At 40.4% G+C, this 20439-nt stretch overlaps 2 protein-coding genes across 4 annotated transcripts in view; one reads left to right on the top strand and one right to left on the bottom strand.

Moving 5' to 3' along the window:
• LOC139546858 (obg-like ATPase 1) overlaps window positions 1-16890 on the bottom strand; it is a 43429-nt gene extending 26539 nt beyond the window's left edge. Inside the window, exons 1-5 of one of the 3 annotated variants that reach the window (XM_071355741.1) lie at window positions 16767-16890; window positions 16303-16463; window positions 12723-12811; window positions 11202-11345; window positions 10137-10264 (exon numbers count right to left, since the gene is read on the bottom strand). In XM_071355741.1, the coding sequence (XP_071211842.1) occupies window positions 10137-10143 (7 nt within the window). In that variant the 5' untranslated portion in view covers window positions 10144-10264; window positions 11202-11345; window positions 12723-12811; window positions 16303-16463; window positions 16767-16890. Of the gene's footprint in view, window positions 1-10136; window positions 10265-11201; window positions 11346-12722; window positions 12815-12926; window positions 13091-16302; window positions 16464-16766 lie in introns of those variants that run through there. The other 2 variants (XM_071355738.1, XM_071355740.1) reach the window with 2 other exon arrangements.
• A 158-nt stretch (window positions 16891-17048) lies between these two features.
• LOC139546857 (transcription factor Sp9-like) lies at window positions 17049-19648 on the top strand. The gene is made up of 2 exons (XM_071355737.1): window positions 17049-17196; window positions 17753-19648. Exons 1-2 carry the CDS (start codon window positions 17176-17178, stop codon window positions 19031-19033), a joined length of 1302 nt encoding a protein of 433 aa, XP_071211838.1. The 5' UTR covers window positions 17049-17175; the 3' UTR covers window positions 19034-19648.
• The last annotated feature ends 791 nt before the right edge of the window (window positions 19649-20439 follow it).

Here is a 20439-nt window from a genome sequence, read left to right as displayed (position 1 = left end):
ATCTCATGATAAGCTGTAGACCACACTATCTACCGAGAGAGTTTTCATCTGAATTTTTTGTAGCTGAATACATACCACCACAGACCGATGCAGGCACTAAGACCACACTCAATGAGCTGTATACCCCCATAAGCAAACAGGAAAATGTTAATCCAGAGGCGGTGCTCCTAGTGGCCGGGGACTTTAATGCAGGTAAACTTAAATCCGTTTATCCAAATTTCCACCAGCATGTTAAATGTACAACCAGAGGGGAAAAGAACTCTAGACCACCTTTACCCCACACACAACACGTACAAAGCTCTCCCTCGCCCTCCATTTGGCAAATCTGACCATAATTCTATCCTCCTCATCAAACAGGCAAAGCGTCAATACAAGACTAAGATCGAATCGTACTACACCGGCTCCGACGCTCGTCGGATGTGGCAGGGCTTGCAAACTATTACAGACTACAAAGGGAAGCACATCCCAACACACACATACAGATGTAGGATTCAAATTTGAGCCAGTTTGGTACAGCAGGAGAATAATCCTGCAGCAACAGGAAATGTGAATTATTATGTGGATTATAATTAATGGACATTTTTCATTCGGTCAAATCGAGTCTGAAATTTTAAAACTCAAATACACTAAAAGTTCACATTTCTCAGCAACAAAAGAGCGATCAAATTAAGATCCTACATCTGTACACACACTACATATGCCCGCACATACATAGCAGGTGCACACATGCATACTGACTCCACACACACACTCATTCACACGTACCACATACGCTGCTGCTACTGTCTATTATCTATCCTGTTGCCTAATCACTTTACCCCTACCTACATGTATATAGCTACTTCAATTATCTCGTACCCCTGCACATCGACTTCGGTACTGGTACTTCCTGTATATAGCCACGTTACTTTAAGTCGTTATAGTTATTCACTATGTATTTATTCCTCGTGACACTATTTCTATATTTTTAAAATCTTTATTGTTACCTCTGCATTGTTGGAAAGGGGACCCGTAAGTAAGCATTTCACTATTAGTCTACCACGGTTGTTTAAGAAGCATGTGACAAATAACAGTTTATTGATTTGATTTGATTCACTGGCTGCTAACTTCCTGTGCATGTTTTCACATGCGAGAGGGGGAAGAGCAGATCTAAAGCACTTGCATTCCTGGCTCCGCTTTTAAGATGTTCTATACAAATCTAATACCGCAATTCTCCTGGTATTCAAAGCAGTAAAACTACTTTATGAGTTTGTCAGGAAAAGCCCATTATGGCCATCTTCCCTGCATCAAAACACTGGCAATGTAGACAGGATTATTTATGTTGAGCTCTTTTTATATATATCATGAAGAAAAAAAACGTTGATAGCAGACTTACATGTAGGACTCATCTCACTTGTTTTGGGTTATTTAGTTTCTCAACGGATTGAAAAAATGGAAAATACATCTGTATCTAAAAATAAATGTTTAAAGACATCAGAAATTGTATGTTTGTATATCTAAAAGGACATCCTCATGTTTCCGGCAAGATACCATATTTCCGAATTGATTGTAAAGAAATGACAGTGTTTCATCCTATGAATATCAGTCGGCTACCTCAAGGTATCTCCCATTCCAATATAATCTCAAGCCAATTGCAGTACTTCCAAACAAACCGATGTATCAAATGTGTATCCTTTCAGCAATATTTTTGTCACTGAAAATAGGTGCCAAAGTGAAGAGCTGACATCTGACTGGGAAGATAACCTCTCAGTCTAGTTGGATATTTATGCAGTTGAAGAATGAATGTACTGGGGAGGCTCCAGTTTTCATTAACTCTGATAGACAATAATGGTGTTCATTCCCTTTTCATTTAAGTCCCCTCTGTCATTTTTTTTAAGCCAGTGGGTCCAAGAGCGCCTTGATTGAAAGGAACCATCATATGCACATCACTGTTGTCCCACATCATTCAGAGAACAAACCTTTTTAGATTCTTAACTACCATAGCGGTGCTGATTGCACAGGCACCAGCAATTTCCTAACCAACCGCAACCTGAACAATGATGTGTTCGGCTTTCAGACCCTCCAGCCTTTCAAAGGTGAATCATTTTACAGTTTGGAAAGGGATCACCATAGCAACTCCTCTTTGAGGGGTTTAGAATCACCGTCCAATAATTCTATGATCATCGGGCCCAGCCATTCCCAATGGTTCTTTTCACAGCAGACAGGGAAGGGGGGCAGGAGGAGGAAGCAGACAAATTCTACAGTCTATTTCAGGCAATTCATCCGCCAGCCCCATTAGAATTCAAAATATTTCGACCTTCAATCACCAAGCATGTTATCTGGAGCTGCTGTGATCTCCAGTCAAGATGGGTAGACGTTTTAGTCTAATCACCCACGATGAGTGGAGGCTGACAAAAACTCTTCATTCTGCCAGAATCCAAATGCTCATTTAAACGGTGAGACAGTATATATCAACACAGGCCACAAACACGCTGGAGGAGGATTCATGGTCTCCACCGGTAAATAGAGCAAAATGCCGTGGATCCGCTGTGTCTCTAGGAAATCACATCACTCTGTAAGACAGCAGATGATATAATTGCAGGAGCACACACACACACACACACACACACACACACACACACACACAACAGCACATAGGCTGCATTTCTAAAAAATAAATGATTGCGCTCTTACAGAACATAAATAGGAAGTAACTTATCCCATCGTTTCTTTGCTCTGCCGACTAAATGCAACTATGGAAATGCTGTAATAATTGAATATACATACATAGAATACTTGGAAATGGGGCTGGGGTCATTTCAGATACTATTTCTCTGAATACTGGAAATAGTTTGGAGTATGTTGTAATGACTAGTGAGTACAAATCACACCGTGTTCAAACTGCTCAACAAAGCAGTGACACATACAAAACATGAGTTTAGACTAGTTCAACATGAAGTGCCTCTCTAGTAACGGAAACAAAGGTAAAACACAACGATTTGTGCATTTCGTGGCTATCCAACTGAACAATAATATCTGTGAATGCAGTGTGACTAGCTACAAGCATTTCACTACGCAACAAGCATTTCGCTACACCTGCAATAACATCTGCTAAATATGTCTTTGTGACCAACACATTTTGATTTGATTTACTAGGACGCTACAGAGTACTGCCAATTCATTGTGCTTTCATCACAGTCGTTTCCTTTCCATCACAAACAGTATTTTACAATGTTACCAGTGGATGATTCTGTCAGTCATATTTTTACCCAGGGGACACAGACACTAGAAGTGCCTGAAGGTCAGAAGTGGGGAACAGGGTGAGTTGTCATCACCAGAGGTTCCTGTCTGCAACTTCTCTGTGAGTCACATGATCACCCTCCAAACCAACACCAGAGGGGCCTCCACACAGGAAGGCCAGCATTCAGTCTCATTCCCAGACTCCCTTTGACGTAATTTGGCAGATAAATCAATGCAATAGGTAAATACTACCAGTATCTGGGTTGTTGACTGGCAATTTCTTAAGTTCACATGTTCAAGTTCAACGTTTTTATTTATCAAATTACAGACAGCAAGCACTCCCTGAAATACTTGATATTACTGTTAAAGATTCAATACTCTCTCAATATGTCCACATGTAAGATATAGTATAGTAATGCTTTGCTCTGCCTTTTTCCGCTGGTTTAAGAAGAATCTTGGTTAAACGTAGTAGTATGCAGGTGCTCAAGGCATTCGAGTGAGAAGAGCGGGAGACAAGAAAAACTGCTGTTTTCCAATTGATTGACCACATCCAGTCTTTGTGGATGAATGTACTACATTGTCTGCTACTTCTTTGGCTACGCACATTGAGCAATTAATACACATGGATGAGAACGACTCACAACTATCTACAGTATCAGGCTATGGCGACAGATTCATACGCATAAGATTTCTGATACTGCCTTTGGCCTGCTCATGCAGCTACTAGGGGCTAGTCTGTGAGCATCCTGTTTCTTCAATAAATAGTTGGAGATCAAACCAGTGGGAATTAGGCCATGTGAGGAAGCATATGGTTGCTGGTGAGGGACACAGAACAGTCGAGCTAGAACGTGTCCGTGTCTGAGGAAGGAACCAACGGTGTTCCAGTCACTGTAGAGGCACTGGGAGCACATACCCTTCAAACCATTCCCTTATGAAATATGGGAAACTAAGGCATTCAATAGAATCAGCTTTCAGGATGCCAAAATGCCCCTTAATAGTTTTTGGAAGGTTACGTTAAAAGCAAATTCACTGTTTATACAAAGAAAAATTTAAACCATAGGGGTTGAAAAATGTTCATAACATGCACACTACTGGGAGAATTGAGCAACTTGGTCTGACTTGACTTCAAAGTTCCAACGCCAGGCTGAAAAGCCTGTTTGACAACTGTCTGGCTTCAATAAGGCTCCAGCTGAGGTATGTAAAGTCGGAGAATGCACTGTTTAGAATATAATCATGCACTTCATCAATATGCCAACAAGTTAATGATACAAATATACATAAACAAGAGAGTGTTGTTTGACTATAAAACAAATCATAATAGGAACCTATCGCCCTTGACAATAATTGAATTGAAATGCGGAGGGAAAAGTAGTGTCTAGTGTCATTCAAGGAAAATGAATGAAACAATAGCATATAGGCCTACATTTACAAAGGGTTTCCATAATGGTAATTGGGAATAAATCGAAAGTAAAAGGGTTCAGTTTTGCAGCTGATCTAGTGTACAGTATGGCTGAGGTTTCACAAACCTCCACCTCATTGGATCAGAATCAGGTCAACCAGTCCTCCAGTTTGGCACAGGCACAGGCACATGCACTAACAAGCACTTCACTGACACTCAGCTAGTGCTCTGCTCTGTAAGATGTTTGGAGAAACACGTTTCTAATTTTCAGACAAACATACTGTTCCAGACAAGAAAAAGTGTGCTCACCCCAACCGTATAATCAAGCAATATAAAAGAAGTGCCTGGAATATTGCAGCCTGTACTGTAATTGCAAAACAAAACCAGCAATGTTTTATGGTTAACTTGTGGAACATACCGCTTAGTCTCTAAGGAGTCCACAGAGGGAAAACAATGGTATGTCAAAACAGATAGTCGTAAAGTCCCAGTAAAAGCATCCACATAATTTCATCCCTATTTAGAAAGACTGTTTTCTACACACAGAAACAACAGAACTGGTTTTGGTTTGAGGATCTGCTTCCTTCTTTGTGTCAATAAAAAAGCAAGCACATACAGTGTCTAGTGAAAGCCTACACATCCCTGGCAAAGCTTTCACATTTTGCTGCCTTAAAATGAAATAAACATTTATTTTTTAAATTGGGGAGTTTCCGAGCGATCTGCATAACCTACTCCACACTTTCAAAGTGAAAGAAAAATGATAAAAATGGTCCAAATGAATACAAATAAAAAAACGAAGTCTTGATCGTGCATGTCCTCACACCCCAGAGGTACTACTTGGTGGAAGCGCTTTTGGCAGCCATTACAGTTCTGAATCATTTTGAATACGATTTTTCCAACTTCTCAACACCTCTTGGAAAGCCATTCTGGTATGTGTTTTGCATTCACATGTGTGTACTTGTCCTGCTGAAAAATATAACTCCATCCCAGGGTTAGGTATTCAGAAGACAGAGGCAGGGTTTCCTCTAACTTTTTACTGAGGCTTTCATTTTTATTTTGATCCTGACAAACTCCCCAGTCCCTTGTCAATGACAAGCATACTCATAACATGATGCTGCCAACACAATACTTAAATACAGAGGATCAACATTGCATTCACTCCACATTACTGGCCTGTATGGCAAAGTGAAAAGAAGCCGGTGTTAAAAAATCTATTCCAAACCATCCATTATATTTGCAACAAGCCCATTAAGTAATACTGCAAAACAACACAGCAAAATGCACTTTTTGGCCTAAATTAAAAACGAAAGGTTTGGTTAAAATCCAATACAACACAACAGAGTGAAACCCTCTGTATTTCCAAGTATTGTGGTTGCAGCATCATGTTATGGATATGTTTGTCACTGGCAGGGACTGGGGAGTTTGTCAAGATCAAAGAACATATAAAAGGATCAAAGCCCAGGTAAAAAGTTAGAGGAAAACCTGCCTCAGTCTTCTGAAAACTCAAGGACAATTACACACATTTTAATGGCAAAGACACACCAGAATAGCTTTCCAAGAGGTGTTGAGTGTTCCTGAGTGGTCCAGTCTCAGTCCTGGCTTACATTTGTTTGAAATCTGAGAAAATGTTTGAATATTGATGTCCATCAATGATTATCGACCAAATTGACTGAGCTTGAAAAACTTTGACAAAAACAGTGCATGGGCCTATATGTTGCTACGCAATGCTCCTCAGCTCGGCAACAAAAACAATAACAATGGTGGTGGGGTGGTCAGTGGCGCTGTTACCCCCTACTGCGGATTCCATCTCTGAGGCAGCAAAATGTGAAGACTGTGCAAGGTGTGTGTAGACTTTCACTAGCGGCTGTACGTAAGCACATATCATTTGACGCAAAACCGAATAATAACATCTTGGAAATACATTTCAATGCATCCATAAGTACAATGTCAAAACAAAATCATTCAGGTAGATATAAATATAAGCCTCTGGGAAGCCTCTAAACAGTGTTAATAAACAATATTAACATGGTTGCTTCTCCCTGAGGCCACTGCAGACAGAAGACAGTATCACAGGAAACATACTGTACCTGTATCTTTAGTCAGAATAGAAAGGGAGAGGGAGAGGGGGATACCTAGTCAGTTGTACAACTGAATGCCTTCAACTGAAATGTGTCTTCCTTCCTTAATCGACATCCACGTCTTCGGCGCCCGGGGACACATTTATCTAGTGATGTCACGTCTATATAGTACATGTTATACCTGTTAAAAACAGTACAACCTCACTAGAACAGGGATTTCCCAGAGAGAGTCCACAAAAGTAATGGTTACCTCCGTAGGCAAATCTCATCTAACATGACTTTGTCCTAGTGAGTAAATCATTGCTATAGCTTAGTTACAGTGGGTGGTCCTCAATTGCATCAACAAAAGCAGACAACCTCCTCTCAGACCAGTGGTCTCAGGGAACTATATCCTTCCATACACAACACACCCTTTCATGAAAGTAATTTAGTGTACACTGGCGCAGCCTCCACTTGATACTGTACAGTATATTTCAATGGTTTGTTATAATAGCTAGGAAAGGAGGCTGCATTGTGATGTGTTTCTGTATATTTGAAGAGAATATAACCTAATGCCTTCTTCATACCTTCTTAATCACAGGAGAAATAGTAACCATGTCGAAAGCAAATGGCAGCGGGATATCCGTTCCACGGCTGTGAAGAAATATGAAAATGTCACAAGCTACACATTTGAGATACTCATCAGAGTCCTGAGGTAGTTCACGATGTACAGTCTGTCACACAAAGTCAGTTGAAAGGCTATTGGAAAATGGCCTCGGATCTGAAATGACACACTTATACTGTCCACCAAGAAATCCCTTGCAGAGATGACCTGGGAACAATATGAGAAAATGGTCTGTATTTTAACCCTGTCCATTTGACTGCTCTCTGCCTGCCACAGCCTAGTCACTAATCAGAGCTCTTTTCATATAATGGCAAAGTCAATAGCTGCATACAATCAGTAAACAAATTCAGCAATTTTTATTATAGCCTCCATCCACATTTATGTAGCAGCAATTTAAATTATTCTAGCGTGTAACACTTTAATTATGTAAGACAAAGACGATGTCGAAGGCACAAAAGAACTTCAGGCGTTGACCTAGACAAGTGAGAAGTATTTTGTGGGGGTTCTTTTGCGAATGCACTCACATCTGTGTATTTACTGAGAATACAAAAGGCTGTTAGTGGGCATGATAAACCGAAAGCAACAATGCTGAATTGTACTTGTATTACAGAATGGCCTTTCAGCTTTCACTGAACAGCGCCAACTAACCCTAAAAAGCCATTTATCTGCACAAAAATGAGGGAAAACTCAGCAATGTTTCAATATATTTAGTGTGATGTAGGCTGGTATTGCATTGATTTCGCATCATCTATAGGATATTTCATATAAAACACAGAAAAAAAATATTAAAGGCCCAGTGCAATCAAAAATGTGATTTTACTGTGTTTTATATACACTGGAGTAAACAAAACATTAAGAACACCTCTTTCCATTACATACTGTAGATTGACCAGGTGAATTGAGGTGAGCTATGATCCCTTATTGATATCCCTTGTTAAATCCACTTCAATCAGTGTAGAGGACGGGGAGGAGACAGGTCAAAGAAGGATTTTTAAGCCTTGAGACAATGAGACATGGATTGGGTATGTGTGCCATTCAGAGGGTGAATGGGCAAGACAAAAGATTTAAGTGCCTTTGAACGGGGTATGCCAGGTGCACCGGTTTGTGTCTAGAACTGCACCACTGCTGGGTTTTTCACGCTCAACAGTTGTTTCTAATGTTTGGTATAGTCAGTGTATATTTCCACACTGAGGTTGGAATAATAGTGTGAAAATGTGAAAATTATGATGACGCCCTTTTGGTGTAAGAGCTGTTTGAAATTTCAGTCTGTTTTGGCCTGCCTGAGGCCTATCCTACGTACCTGGTTTGAGGAGTTAGCGAGGTAACTTTGGTCAACTCTGAGTTCAACTTGGGATAACCAGTCATACGAAAGTGTCTCACCTTTTAGCCAGGTAAATTTCAATGGCAATGAATCCTTCAGAACTAACCTGCACCGTGGCAGGCTAACTCACAGCTAACTCCCCTTACCCTAGATGAAATGACTGAGCCGCGAGTTGAGGACCAATGAAATCAGATTCCCTCCCTCTTGCAAAGATTGCATCATCATCCCCTTCATCTGAGGAAGACGACTGATTAAATATTTTATTAATCAAATAATTTTTTGGTGTGTTAGAAAATAGTAAAATGGTAAAATACCCATCACATTATTTAGTAATGACAGAATGCATTTGAAACAAAAAAACGTTTGTATGACTTAATAACATTATTTTATCGATAGGAGTGTGATGAAAGTTGCTCATGCATTGATAAGCACATCAAAGATGGCATTAACCATAAGTAATAAAATAAAGATGGCATTTCTAAAAGCCTATTTCACACCACAGCCAGCTGAATTTGCAATATACATTTTCCTTCCTTTTGATTTTGGCACAAGTGAAAATGTGGCCCATGGATTGACGGTTTCAACATTGTCTGAATGAAGAGTTCGGTGTTCGAACAGCGACATGCACACACAGCTACAAGCCTCCCAGAGTTAGCGGCAGGCGGACAAGCAATATCCACCATCGTAGTACGTACTGTAGTTCGGATGAATCCTGAGCTGGAATGTGATGCTAACTGAAGCTGGTTCGCTTTAGAAAATGTTTGCTTCGCAGGATACCCCTCTGGTGACATCTCCAGGCGGTAAATTAGTTAATCGACCAATAAGAAATAGAGTTCCAAACCTCTCTGCCAATAACAGCTAGTTTTTATTTTACAATCCTAGCAAAATTATTGCTTAAGAAATTGCTGTTTGCTAAGAAGCTATTTTTGTTTCTTTTTGACCATTTTAATTGAAAACAATCACAGTAAGTTATTTAATTGTTACCCAGAAATGATTTGATATTGAGATGAAAACGGCTGCATTGGACCTTTAATCTTACTGTATTTTTGCCATATAGGCTACTTACCGTTCTTGTGCTCAACCATAATCAATTGTGACATTTCGGGATCAAGTTACAATAATCTGTGGTCACAGGACGCCACTAAAGACATCCCTCTGAGTCAAGTTTTATTTCCCAACCTCAGAGTATGCTACCGATTGTGTGCAGTGAGTCTACCAAACCAGACACGGCTCCTTCCATTCCCTTTTCTCTGATTCCAAATCAGGGAAAAACTCTGGATAGGAATGTGAGTTTTGAGTCTGGCTTCACCTGCACTATCCCTGAATTTTGTGTTTATCTTGGAACCCAGCAGACAGAACCATATAGGCCTCAGTAGAAAAGCTCTGTCAACTGCTTTCAACAACATACTACAGGGAGGTATGAAGTACATTTTCAGTAATTGTTCTTTAACCAGATGAAAAGCGGGTCATTTTACAGAATGATATGCAGTGTGCTATAGTCTGACAGGTGGGACTCACGTGTCATGTGGAAGATGCCATCGCAGGCACTGATGTGGGAGAGGAAGGCGTTGCCCAGGCCCTGGCCAGCATGAGCTCCCTTCACCAGTCCTGCTATGTCCACCACATTCAGGAAGGCCGGCACCTTACTGCAGAACAGGCAGTGGGGTTAAGGCAGTGGAAAGGAAACAGGGGTTATATAAGTCAGCTAATGTCTAACGTCTAATATAACATAATACAGAGACAAGCCCACAGTTTGTGAATCAGTCTTTCTTACGTTTTTGGATATGGATCAACAGTACCAGGGTAGATTATTGGTGGTCAAACAGTTTCTAAGATTTCTATGAAAAATACACAACATACATAACAATAAAAACAAAAGTTTTTTTTAAATTCTCTGGCTACTGGGTATTAGCTATCTATCAGAATAAGTGGTAGCCCTTGAGCCTCATGTCTCTATCAGCCTTCCCACTCAATGTGGATAAATGAGAATAAAACCCAGCAGAAGCCTGTACACTAAGACTGTTTCTACACCTCACGATTATACTTCTACTACAACAACAGAGGTCGGTAGTGGTGCCATACCTTGATTTCATCATCAGGCACCTATACCCTGGAATGTATGGTTTGAGACACAAGTGCTATGACTAAGGGGTGATGGTGTTTAGTTCATACTGCTCATGGAAAAGTCGTAGCAGAGTCATAATGAAACGTTTCACATTGCTCAGCGCTGAACATGTTATATTGCACTACCGTCAACCCCAGAGACAGCGAGACATTGGTTCACTGCTGTGATTTATGAGTCTCTCACATTAAACCAATAGGCTGGTCTAACCTCGCTCATAATGACATACGATAGCCAGCCACTGACACATAAATGCCATGGCCTCTTACTTTAAAAAAAACAAATAACACGAAAAACTGCAGTTATCATTATATGTAGAGTAAAGGACTGGCAACTTAATGTCAACAACATTTCTGTATCTTCTCATGTCGCTGAGGTGTATACTTGCGGTGGCCTATACATATTTGGCAGAGATCCCAAGTCTGAAGTGTGAATAATACGTGAACAGTGAGACCCCATACCTGACGGGCTTGTGGAATTGGCACAGGAAATCGTAGCGTTCATCTGGAATGGGCACTCTGCTTTCATTTGGGTCAATGGTGCAGAAGGGGAAATTCTCAGCTGCAGCTTGACTCTTTGTCAGTACGTTGAAAAAGGTTGACTTCCTAGAAATAAAAACGGCACAGAGGTCAACGCATCCCAGAAACTGTTGGTGGATCCTGATGGGTTGAGAGTATGATGTTGGTTTATTCAAAGACCTAAGCAAAGCCTGCGAGGCCGAAAGACCATTTAATTCTCCACTATGAGAAAGAAGTCAATCTAATATATTGAACGTTTGATCTTCAGAATCATAAACGGCCTGATTGTGAAACACTAAGCCCAATTACAAGGTCAGATAATCCCATAATAGATCAATTGTGCTTGGAATCCAGGGGAAAATTACATTCCTGACAGATCTGAGCTGTTGATCGGGTACAGCCAAACATAGCCCCATGTCGTGCTCACTGAGCGATTTCTGTTCCACAGCACAAGCACCTCAAGAGTGCTTCAGGTTGCACTGACTACTCAATGAATGCAAGTGTAATAATGGCAAGGCAGTTAAATATAATCCTGGACGTTTCTATCTTTATCCCCTCACCTGGTGCGCTCCACATTTCAAGGATTGGTTGGTTTAGACTCCAAAACCTACAGGACTGGAATTGCTCGGATATTGCTGTGATACAGCATGGATTCATCTTATAATCGCAGGATTGTTCCGTTATCATATATTTCAAGGATGTTTTAGATCACCCTCAGAAAAATACAATATGCTTTAGATTTACATTTGTTATTCTGCCTACAGTGGTGGACAAAAACATGTCACTTCAATCAGCTCTCATGTTGCTATTCATCAGCCTGTCACAGTGCATGAGGCCAGGTCAACAGCAGTGGGGGCTATGCAGGGTGGGGAGCAGGGTGAGGACAGTGATCATGTTGAAGCCACACGCCTGCTATTATTTCATACGGGAGAAATGATCTCCAAAGAACACTCATGCTACCATCCTGATCCCTGTACAGTGGAAATGACAGGAAATAGCAGAACACCATAGTGTGAGAGCTGTTGCTGCTTGGTAGGCTTTTGGATTATACACCATGGTATCATTTGTTGTATGTCTTTATCTGAGTAGGATCTTATAATTCCCATGTATCAATCCAAAGCATTTTGTGTCTGTTTGTTCTAATCTTTTACGTTTGAGAGTGAGTCAATATTATGATTTATTGAATGACATTAGGCAAATTAAATTACTGGTGCAGCGTTTGCGACCTTTAGCTTCACGTGTACAGTGAATTGTAAGAACTCCACGACCTGTGTCCACTAGTCTAGTGAAAGCCTAATGGCATGTGACCTGTAATGAACTAGTCAATGAATGACCAGAATACCTTTACACTGGCTCATGGGAGCCATATGAATACATTTAGTACTGTACTTAAAAATGCATAGGCCATGTTGTTAAGCAGTCAAATGTATATTTCCAGTTTACATGTAACGACTATAGACATACCCTACATTGGGCAATCCGACGATTCCTATTTTCAAAGAAGTCCCAAACCGTCCAATCAGTGGTGGTGGCTGCTGTCCATCACCTTCCTTCTGCTAACAAAAACAACGTGTCAATGTCCATAGCGAGTCAGACCTCGTGGCATTATGTAATCGAGGCTACACATTCAGCTTTGGCCTGAGCTACTATAGTATACACAAAACACACCTTCTTGGGAGCCATGTCCTTTTCTTCAGTTTTCACTGCCTACTAAATCTACTCACAACTTAGAGTGAAAAAAAAACATATATTGCTGGTAATGTAAGCTCTAGAGAAGAAGCTAATAGCGGTCTAGCTAACAGCAAGTTCAGTCGACCTCACTCACACTACTGGCTAACGCCTCACTCTCAAACTAGGACATGCGTCTGGTCGAAATGAAAGATGACACTGGTAGCTGACCCATGTTTCTAAATTTAGCAGACACTTGTTAATGTTAGGCCTACTGTACTTGTGAGCTGAGCCAAGCTTCACCACAGAACATAGACAACATATGTATAAGCCAATATCGGTAACTATAGGAGTTATTACAGGTGCCTATGCAAGTGTCAGGCATGTAACCAAAATGACAGTCCCTCACACACAATATGACAGTGGCATGGGAGTGCTGGTTAGGCTGCACCTCTTATCAGGGAGGGTTAAATCAGTGCAAGTAAGCAGCTGTGGGATTATAGTGCCTTTAACAAGGCGAACAGGGGCAGAGCGGCCATCTGGCATTTCGGGCAAATGCCAGATGTGCTAGTCCATTTTGTGGGGACCTCAAGGGAAAAAAATGGGCTGGTGTGTTTGACATGTAAGGGCCGATTTATGGTTCCATTCCGCCCCTGAAGGTGAATCTTCTAGGCTACTCCTTGCAACAGACTGGATTGTCGCTCCAGTTTATCTCTCTCCCCAATAAAATTATATTTCATACTGAACAGGAATTTAATTCTATATCTTCCTGTTATGCACCATTATATAGTGAATACAAGTCTTCCCGCATATGTTTTTTTTTACTCCCTTGACAACCAGAAAAATTACAAACATCGGATGCAAAATGTAAAAGGTGTCCAACAATACTTACTGTGCAAGAGCCGGGCAGACACGGCTGAGGAACAGGTTGAATACTGTACATTGACAATTAATGGAAAACAGCATGGCATGCAAGTCTTTGCATACGCAAAATAGACTCACGTCGATGATCTCGTGCGTTAGTCTACAAATCTTATAAAAAGAGATATGTTATAGTTTTTACAATATAATAAAAACGCGAGTTAATGAGAAAATATAGTTTTCTATCTTAGAGGCTACCAATCACCATGACCCAAACAAGCTTGTAGGCTAGGCCTACTTGATTGAACATTTCTGTCGGATTTAATAGACTATCATACACCTGTTTTCAGATAATGATATCAATTAACATATAAAACTACTTAGAATTGAAGCATGACATCATTGCCCCTAAATTGTTTCCCCTCTTAGACAGAAACAGGTGTAGGCCTGTGGACCTCCGCCACTCTCGACCATGAGATTACACCGATTAGTTAATTGTTCACAAATAAACTTTCCTCAAAGCCAAAGCAAATAAATCCCTGCAGGGACCAACACGAAAACTTGGTCTAATCCAGCACCCTGAGTCGTTTAACATGCAGAAAACGAGCCTCTAATAATCTAGATTTGAAGCAAGTCAAAGGCCTTTTGTATCAAGAGTTTAAATGAATAGGTTTGGATTAATCATTTATCTTTTGTCGTTGAACGCCTTGATGGATGCACCGTCACTTAGCCTCACCACAATAGATGCACAGCGTTTTGTTCTACCAAATAAATCATTCTCATTGTTTAAGGTACATTGATCAATCTAATGACTTGTAATAGGCTCCTAATTGCCACAGAAAAGTGCTCTCGGGTGGAGTCCTGCATGCGAGATTCAACTCCAAATTCCCACTTGAATGACACTGTTCAAATATTTTTAATGACAAGATTTCGTCAAGGATGCTGGCATTGGGTAGGGCTACTACCAACTATTACGCAGGCTATCACATTGGTATTATGGTAGGCCTACATTATGAAATTCCAATTTACAATGGCATTCAAAAAGACTAAAAAGTCAACACAATTGAAAATGAGTATTGGCAATCATATGTGAACCAACACCTGTCATTTTGAAAGATAATCTAATCCTATTTTTTTTCGTGCTCTTTTGTTACTATCTGCCTGCACCTCTAAAGTTTTTGTTCGTTATACATTTCCTTACTTATTTTATTTTCAGAAGTGTTTCAATAATCAGTTAGATGTTGAATAATGTGGGGATAAACACTCTAATTAAAAACGAGCACTCCATCGAGGGCCTTATCTTCGCCTTGTTCATTGATAAATCATTTATCTTTATTTTCGAACCAATAAAATATAAATAAAACACGAAGAGACAGATAATACCAGAATACCATTACACATAGCAAAATAATCAAAATCAACAATGAATGACATGGTACTCATTTTAACCAAAGGTGCATTACACTACAAAACATTTAGAACTGTAGTTGAAAAAAAAGAAAAATATAAAAGAATAATTACACGCTCACGCTGTTCGAGACACTTTGGCATTGCAATCAAATTTGTTAATGCAGAATCGACATTTAATAGTGCTAATAGCACACCACTAAAATTGCAATGATTGCAAAAATGAAGCACTTTTCTTGGCTCCGTTCGTTGGATTTGATGAAATTGTTTTATATTCACGGTTCAAAAGGTGGGGATTTAAAGCAGAGAAAGCCTTTGAACAAATTGCGCTTGGTTGACTGGCAGAATTCAAGCTCAATAATGGTGCATTATTCGCCCGTTTTGAATACTGTAATACACAGCTTTTGGCGAAGCCTTTCTATGGAAAATTGCTTTAACTTTTTAAGGGATGATGAGTCACACCAAAGCAGGCCATTGTTACATTATGTCATTACCCCTAAATGTTTAACAAGCTGTGAAACACGTTGACATATATTGCATTGCGATCTTTAAAAAAATTTATAAATTCCAGAGGAAGAAAAACTATATAGTAATTTGGCGGAAAAAAAAGGTTAACGTTGATGCGCTCCGCATGTTTTTTCAATGGTTCAATTGAATCTCCAAACGTTATATTCAGTTAGCCTAAATGTTTAGTGTGGAATGCTCTATGGTTTCATTGTGCCATATTAAAACAGCCTGTATCGTTGAATGAAATGCATTCACCAGGCTGACATGAGGGAAACAACATCTCGTGATTATTATGACTGCAAAATTTTTCTAATATTTTTAGTTTCCAGGCTGTAGCACTTAGAACACCAACCACTCATCGAGTTAATTGTCACTTTTTAATTAACCAAACATCCCCACTGTACAGCCTCAACACACGCGCGTAAATTGGCACAGACAGGCAGGGGGACGGGCGCGAGCGCACTCCACGCACACACGCGCACACACACACACACACACACAGATTAAAAACAAGTCCCCAATAGCCTCTTAAACGCACACATGGCAACACCGCTTGAGCCTATGGAAACTTTTAAGATAATTCACCTGTTGTATGATATACCTTGTATTGTAAGCGTCTTCACTTTAGTCAGCCATTATTTATTGATAATGGGTCGGCTTATTGCACTTCTGCCCCCCTGGTGAGTGTATGGGAACTTCTGCTTAACTTCATGGATGGTGTAAGCAAGCACATGCCCTGCGCCTATGAAGACGTCTCCATTCCTGTAAGTGCATGACATCTTTAGTTTTGACAAATATGAAGGCACCGCAATTCGTAAAGATATATATTTTTTAAATAATCACCAATCCCCTCATGTCATGACATGAAACAAAAAACAATTTGGGACTCCACGAGGGATAAAAGCAGAGGCAGCTATACATCAGAACATTATATTTTACAATTATGTCTATATAGGCCTAGAGAAACCAAGAACCTGCAGTTGAAAAAAATGACAATTGGTCAGAAAGCTTTATGAAATGCAACAGAAACAAAATACCTCTAAATAAATTATATCAAATTCTTACCTCTTGCAGAGAACTAGCTTAAACCAAAATGATCTCGATTCTACAATAAAGAGCACATTGAGCCTTGATGGGAGAATACATAACATGTATAAAAATACCAAATCGTATCTTGCTTGACAGTCAAATCCGCACAAGAGTTATTGATTGACATGAAGCTTTAGCGTTTCTGTCCTTAGTCGAATCTCTCATTGGCTGACGTCGTCCTCTTGCCAAGAATCCAGCGCTTAGATTGGCTGCTTGCTCTTGCCAGCTGTACTTCAAAGAACGCGCTCTCTACAACTAGGTAGTGTAGGAGCTCCGAGCCAAGAGAGAAATCGTGTGACTACGGAAAAGCAAAGTGTCTGAGTCGAATTGGAAAAGTACACTATTGCAGAATTGTGACCAATTCAACATAGCAAAGACCCTGGATATGGCTACGTCTATACTTGGGGTAAGCCGACAAAATATTGTTTTTCATGTGTGAAGTAGGCTTTATACGTTCACACTTACTAAATTGTATAGGCTACTTTTCGGTCATTGTTCTCTTATCGTTGAGCTTTGTTGTTACTGTAGGTATTGAAAGTGCTTGTTTAGATGTTGTAATTTTCCTCAATCAAAATAATTTTTGCTTTTGCCAACTTTCATAATAGGCTACCCACATGAGCAAACTTTCGAGACCTGCAGTAAACTATCTACTGAGTGACGTTACTGTATTTCCTCCATGATTGTGTCTGTTTATTTGGTTCAGTGGATATTTAGTTCACATTTCGATACATTCTTTATGAATGAACATTTTCACTAAATGTATGTTTGAATCCAATACGGTAAATAATTGTGTAGCCTATGCACTAATTGCTATCCAAACAAGCACAACAACCGAACGGTTGGACGACCACATAGGCAGACGCAAATTATACTTATAGCAAATGCATGCATCTTATTTACAGAAAGAAAATGGTAAATGTTGCTTGCAATGTTCTAAAGTACAGTGATTTATCTCTTTGCAGGAAGAACCACGATTCGGAACTACACCTCTAGCTATGCTGGCTGCTACTTGTAACAAAATTGGCAATACCAGTCCCCTTACCACTCTACCTGATTCCAGTGCTTTTTCAAAAGGCGGATTTCATCCTTGGAAAAGATCCTCTAGTTGCAACTTGGGATCCAGTCTCCCTGGATTCACTGTAGCAACAAGCCGCGGATCGACCGGACTAACATCAACTACTGGCACAGGCAACAGCGCGTTCTGCTTAGCCTCCACTTCCCCGACCACCTCTGCGTTTTCCACAGAGTACAGCAGTCTGTTTTCCAACTCAGCGAGCATTTCGTCTCAAGAGTCTGGGCAATCAGCCTTCATTTCCAAAGTCCACACATCAGCAGAAACCTTGTACCCGAGGGTAGGGATGGCACATCCGTATGAGTCGTGGTACAAGTCTGGTTTCCATTCAACCATCTCGGGCGATGTTACTAATGGGGCGTCCGCGTGGTGGGACGTTCATACCAACCCTGGCTCATGGCTCGAGGTCCAAAACCCTGCAAGCTCGCTGCAGACCTCCCTGCACTCCGGGACCCCCCAAGCCATACACTCTCAACTCAGTGGCTATAACCCTGACTTCTCCACTTTGACACACTCGGCATTCAGCTCAACCGGTATAAGTCCCACGGCATCGCATCTTCTATCAACTAGCCAACACCTGTTAACACAAGAGGGATTCAAAACAGTCATTCCAACATACACGGACGCCTCTGCCGCGAACGCTATGATTTCAGGTTCCAGTTCTGGTTCCTCAAGGTCATCCAGGAGGTACTCCGGCAGAGCCACGTGCGACTGTCCGAACTGTCAGGAGGCTGAGCGGCTGGGGCCTGCAGGGGCCAGCCTCCGGAGGAAAGGACTTCACAGCTGTCACATTCCAGGCTGCGGTAAGGTGTATGGCAAAACCTCTCACCTTAAAGCCCATTTGAGATGGCATACTGGCGAGCGGCCATTTGTCTGCAATTGGCTTTTTTGTGGCAAAAGATTTACAAGATCAGATGAACTTCAGAGACACCTCCGTACCCACACCGGTGAGAAAAGGTTTGCTTGCCCAGTATGCAACAAGCGCTTTATGAGGAGCGACCATTTGAGCAAGCACATTAAAACCCACACTGCCGGTGGTGAAGGCAAAAAGGGAAGCGACAGTGACACCGACACCAGTAACCTGGAGACCCCCAGGTCCGAGTCCCCAGAACTCATTTTAGACGGGGTAAACCCCAGAATCAAGGATCCATCTCCTCATGACGAGCACTGAATGACTGTTATTTGAATGACCTTGAAACTAACTTTATAAAGCAAATTACCAGTAGGTTATCAAAACTGGTACATGTATTAAAAACGGGTCTGGTTTTGAGAGATAGTATTGGAGGAAAATACGATTTTACGCAAAGCATTTGAAAACAAAAAATAATTAAAACTTAACACCATCTTGATTGAATATGTTCAACTCGTTATTCACCATCAAACGAAAAGCAGAATTATTCTATATTATGTGAAAATGACATAACTATAAAGCTGTCAACTTAAAAATGAACCGCGGGGTACTTTTTACGATCAGTGCTTAAAAGGGGCGAGCTAACCCAAATGAACTTGGTTGGCCCATGTGAGTCGCCATCATATTGTACATACTGACAACAAACAACGTGTTATTTTCATGTAAATGTGAATTATGATTGTTTTATTCGTGTTTGGGATCCTGAAATTCAGGCAGTTTACTTTCAACGCACTTTGTGGATATGTATGTACACAGCTTTTTAAATTCAGTTAACCATTTCATTTCTTTGCTAAAAAAATATATTAATGTTTACTTGTATAAAGTCACACGTATAAGACTTTCATTTTGTCATAATTAAAACGATCTAAAATCTGAGGCAGTAGTCGTGTGAATGGGAGTGTTTCACTATATTGGGTCCCATACTTGTTTTCATTATGCGAAATGAAAATAAATTATGAACCAAGGTATTTTATGTGATGGTATAAATGGTAAAAATGAACGATTGCCAAACGTAAAATGTAGATAGGCAAGAGTGTTCCTTTACATAAAATCAATCATACATTGCTGATATAGGCAATCGCACATTGACGTGCATTCTCTCTGAGGAATAAATCAATAGTTAATGCCTCGGAAAAGACATTTCATGCCCAAATGAAAATCTTGTTAAATGGTATTAATTATGACTTGGAGCACATCGCAACCCCATGTGTCTTGTATTTGCGATTAGGGATTCGTGTCTTATCAAATATCTAATTAATCTCCGAGACATCATTTGTTCAGCTTTACTTTATCTGGGGGCTTCCAGGGGGTTTTGATGACAAAGGCCCCCTGAATATTTATTTTAATTGTCCAAATTAACTGCTTTAATTTGCATGTCAAACGGAAAGATGGCAGTCCAAGAATAAGGATAAAGCATCTCTAAGCTTTCCTTGAAACTCTACACTTGATTTGATGTTATGGGAACTGTTTCTAAACTTTTGAAAAGGAAAAGGGGTAAAAAGCCATATGCAAATGATGAATTTGAAATGCTCTTGTCGCGGCGCAGTCAAATGGTTCCTGCATGTTATTTGAATATCAGTGGCCCCGTATTGAAAGGGTTCAAGGATGCTCTCTGACTTCTTTGTGCTTACCCAGTGCAGCGTCCGATCTCAAAGAAAAACCCGGGG

This window comes from Salvelinus alpinus, chromosome 20 (genome assembly GCF_045679555.1).
Source record: "Salvelinus alpinus chromosome 20, SLU_Salpinus.1, whole genome shotgun sequence".
NCBI classification, from domain to species: Eukaryota; Metazoa; Chordata; class Actinopteri; order Salmoniformes; family Salmonidae; genus Salvelinus; species Salvelinus alpinus.
The sequence above is the reverse complement of the archived record's forward strand: the minus strand, read 5'-3'. Positions and strand labels throughout refer to the sequence as shown.

Bases quoted from the DNA above. Each gene is read 5' to 3' on its own strand.
- LOC139546857 (XM_071355737.1), top strand. From the start codon at position 17,176: ATGGCTACGTCTATACTTGGG. The intron at 17,197-17,752 runs GTAAGCCGACAA...ATCTCTTTGCAG, and splicing joins TGGCTACGTCTATACTTGGG to GAAGAACCACGATTCGGAAC.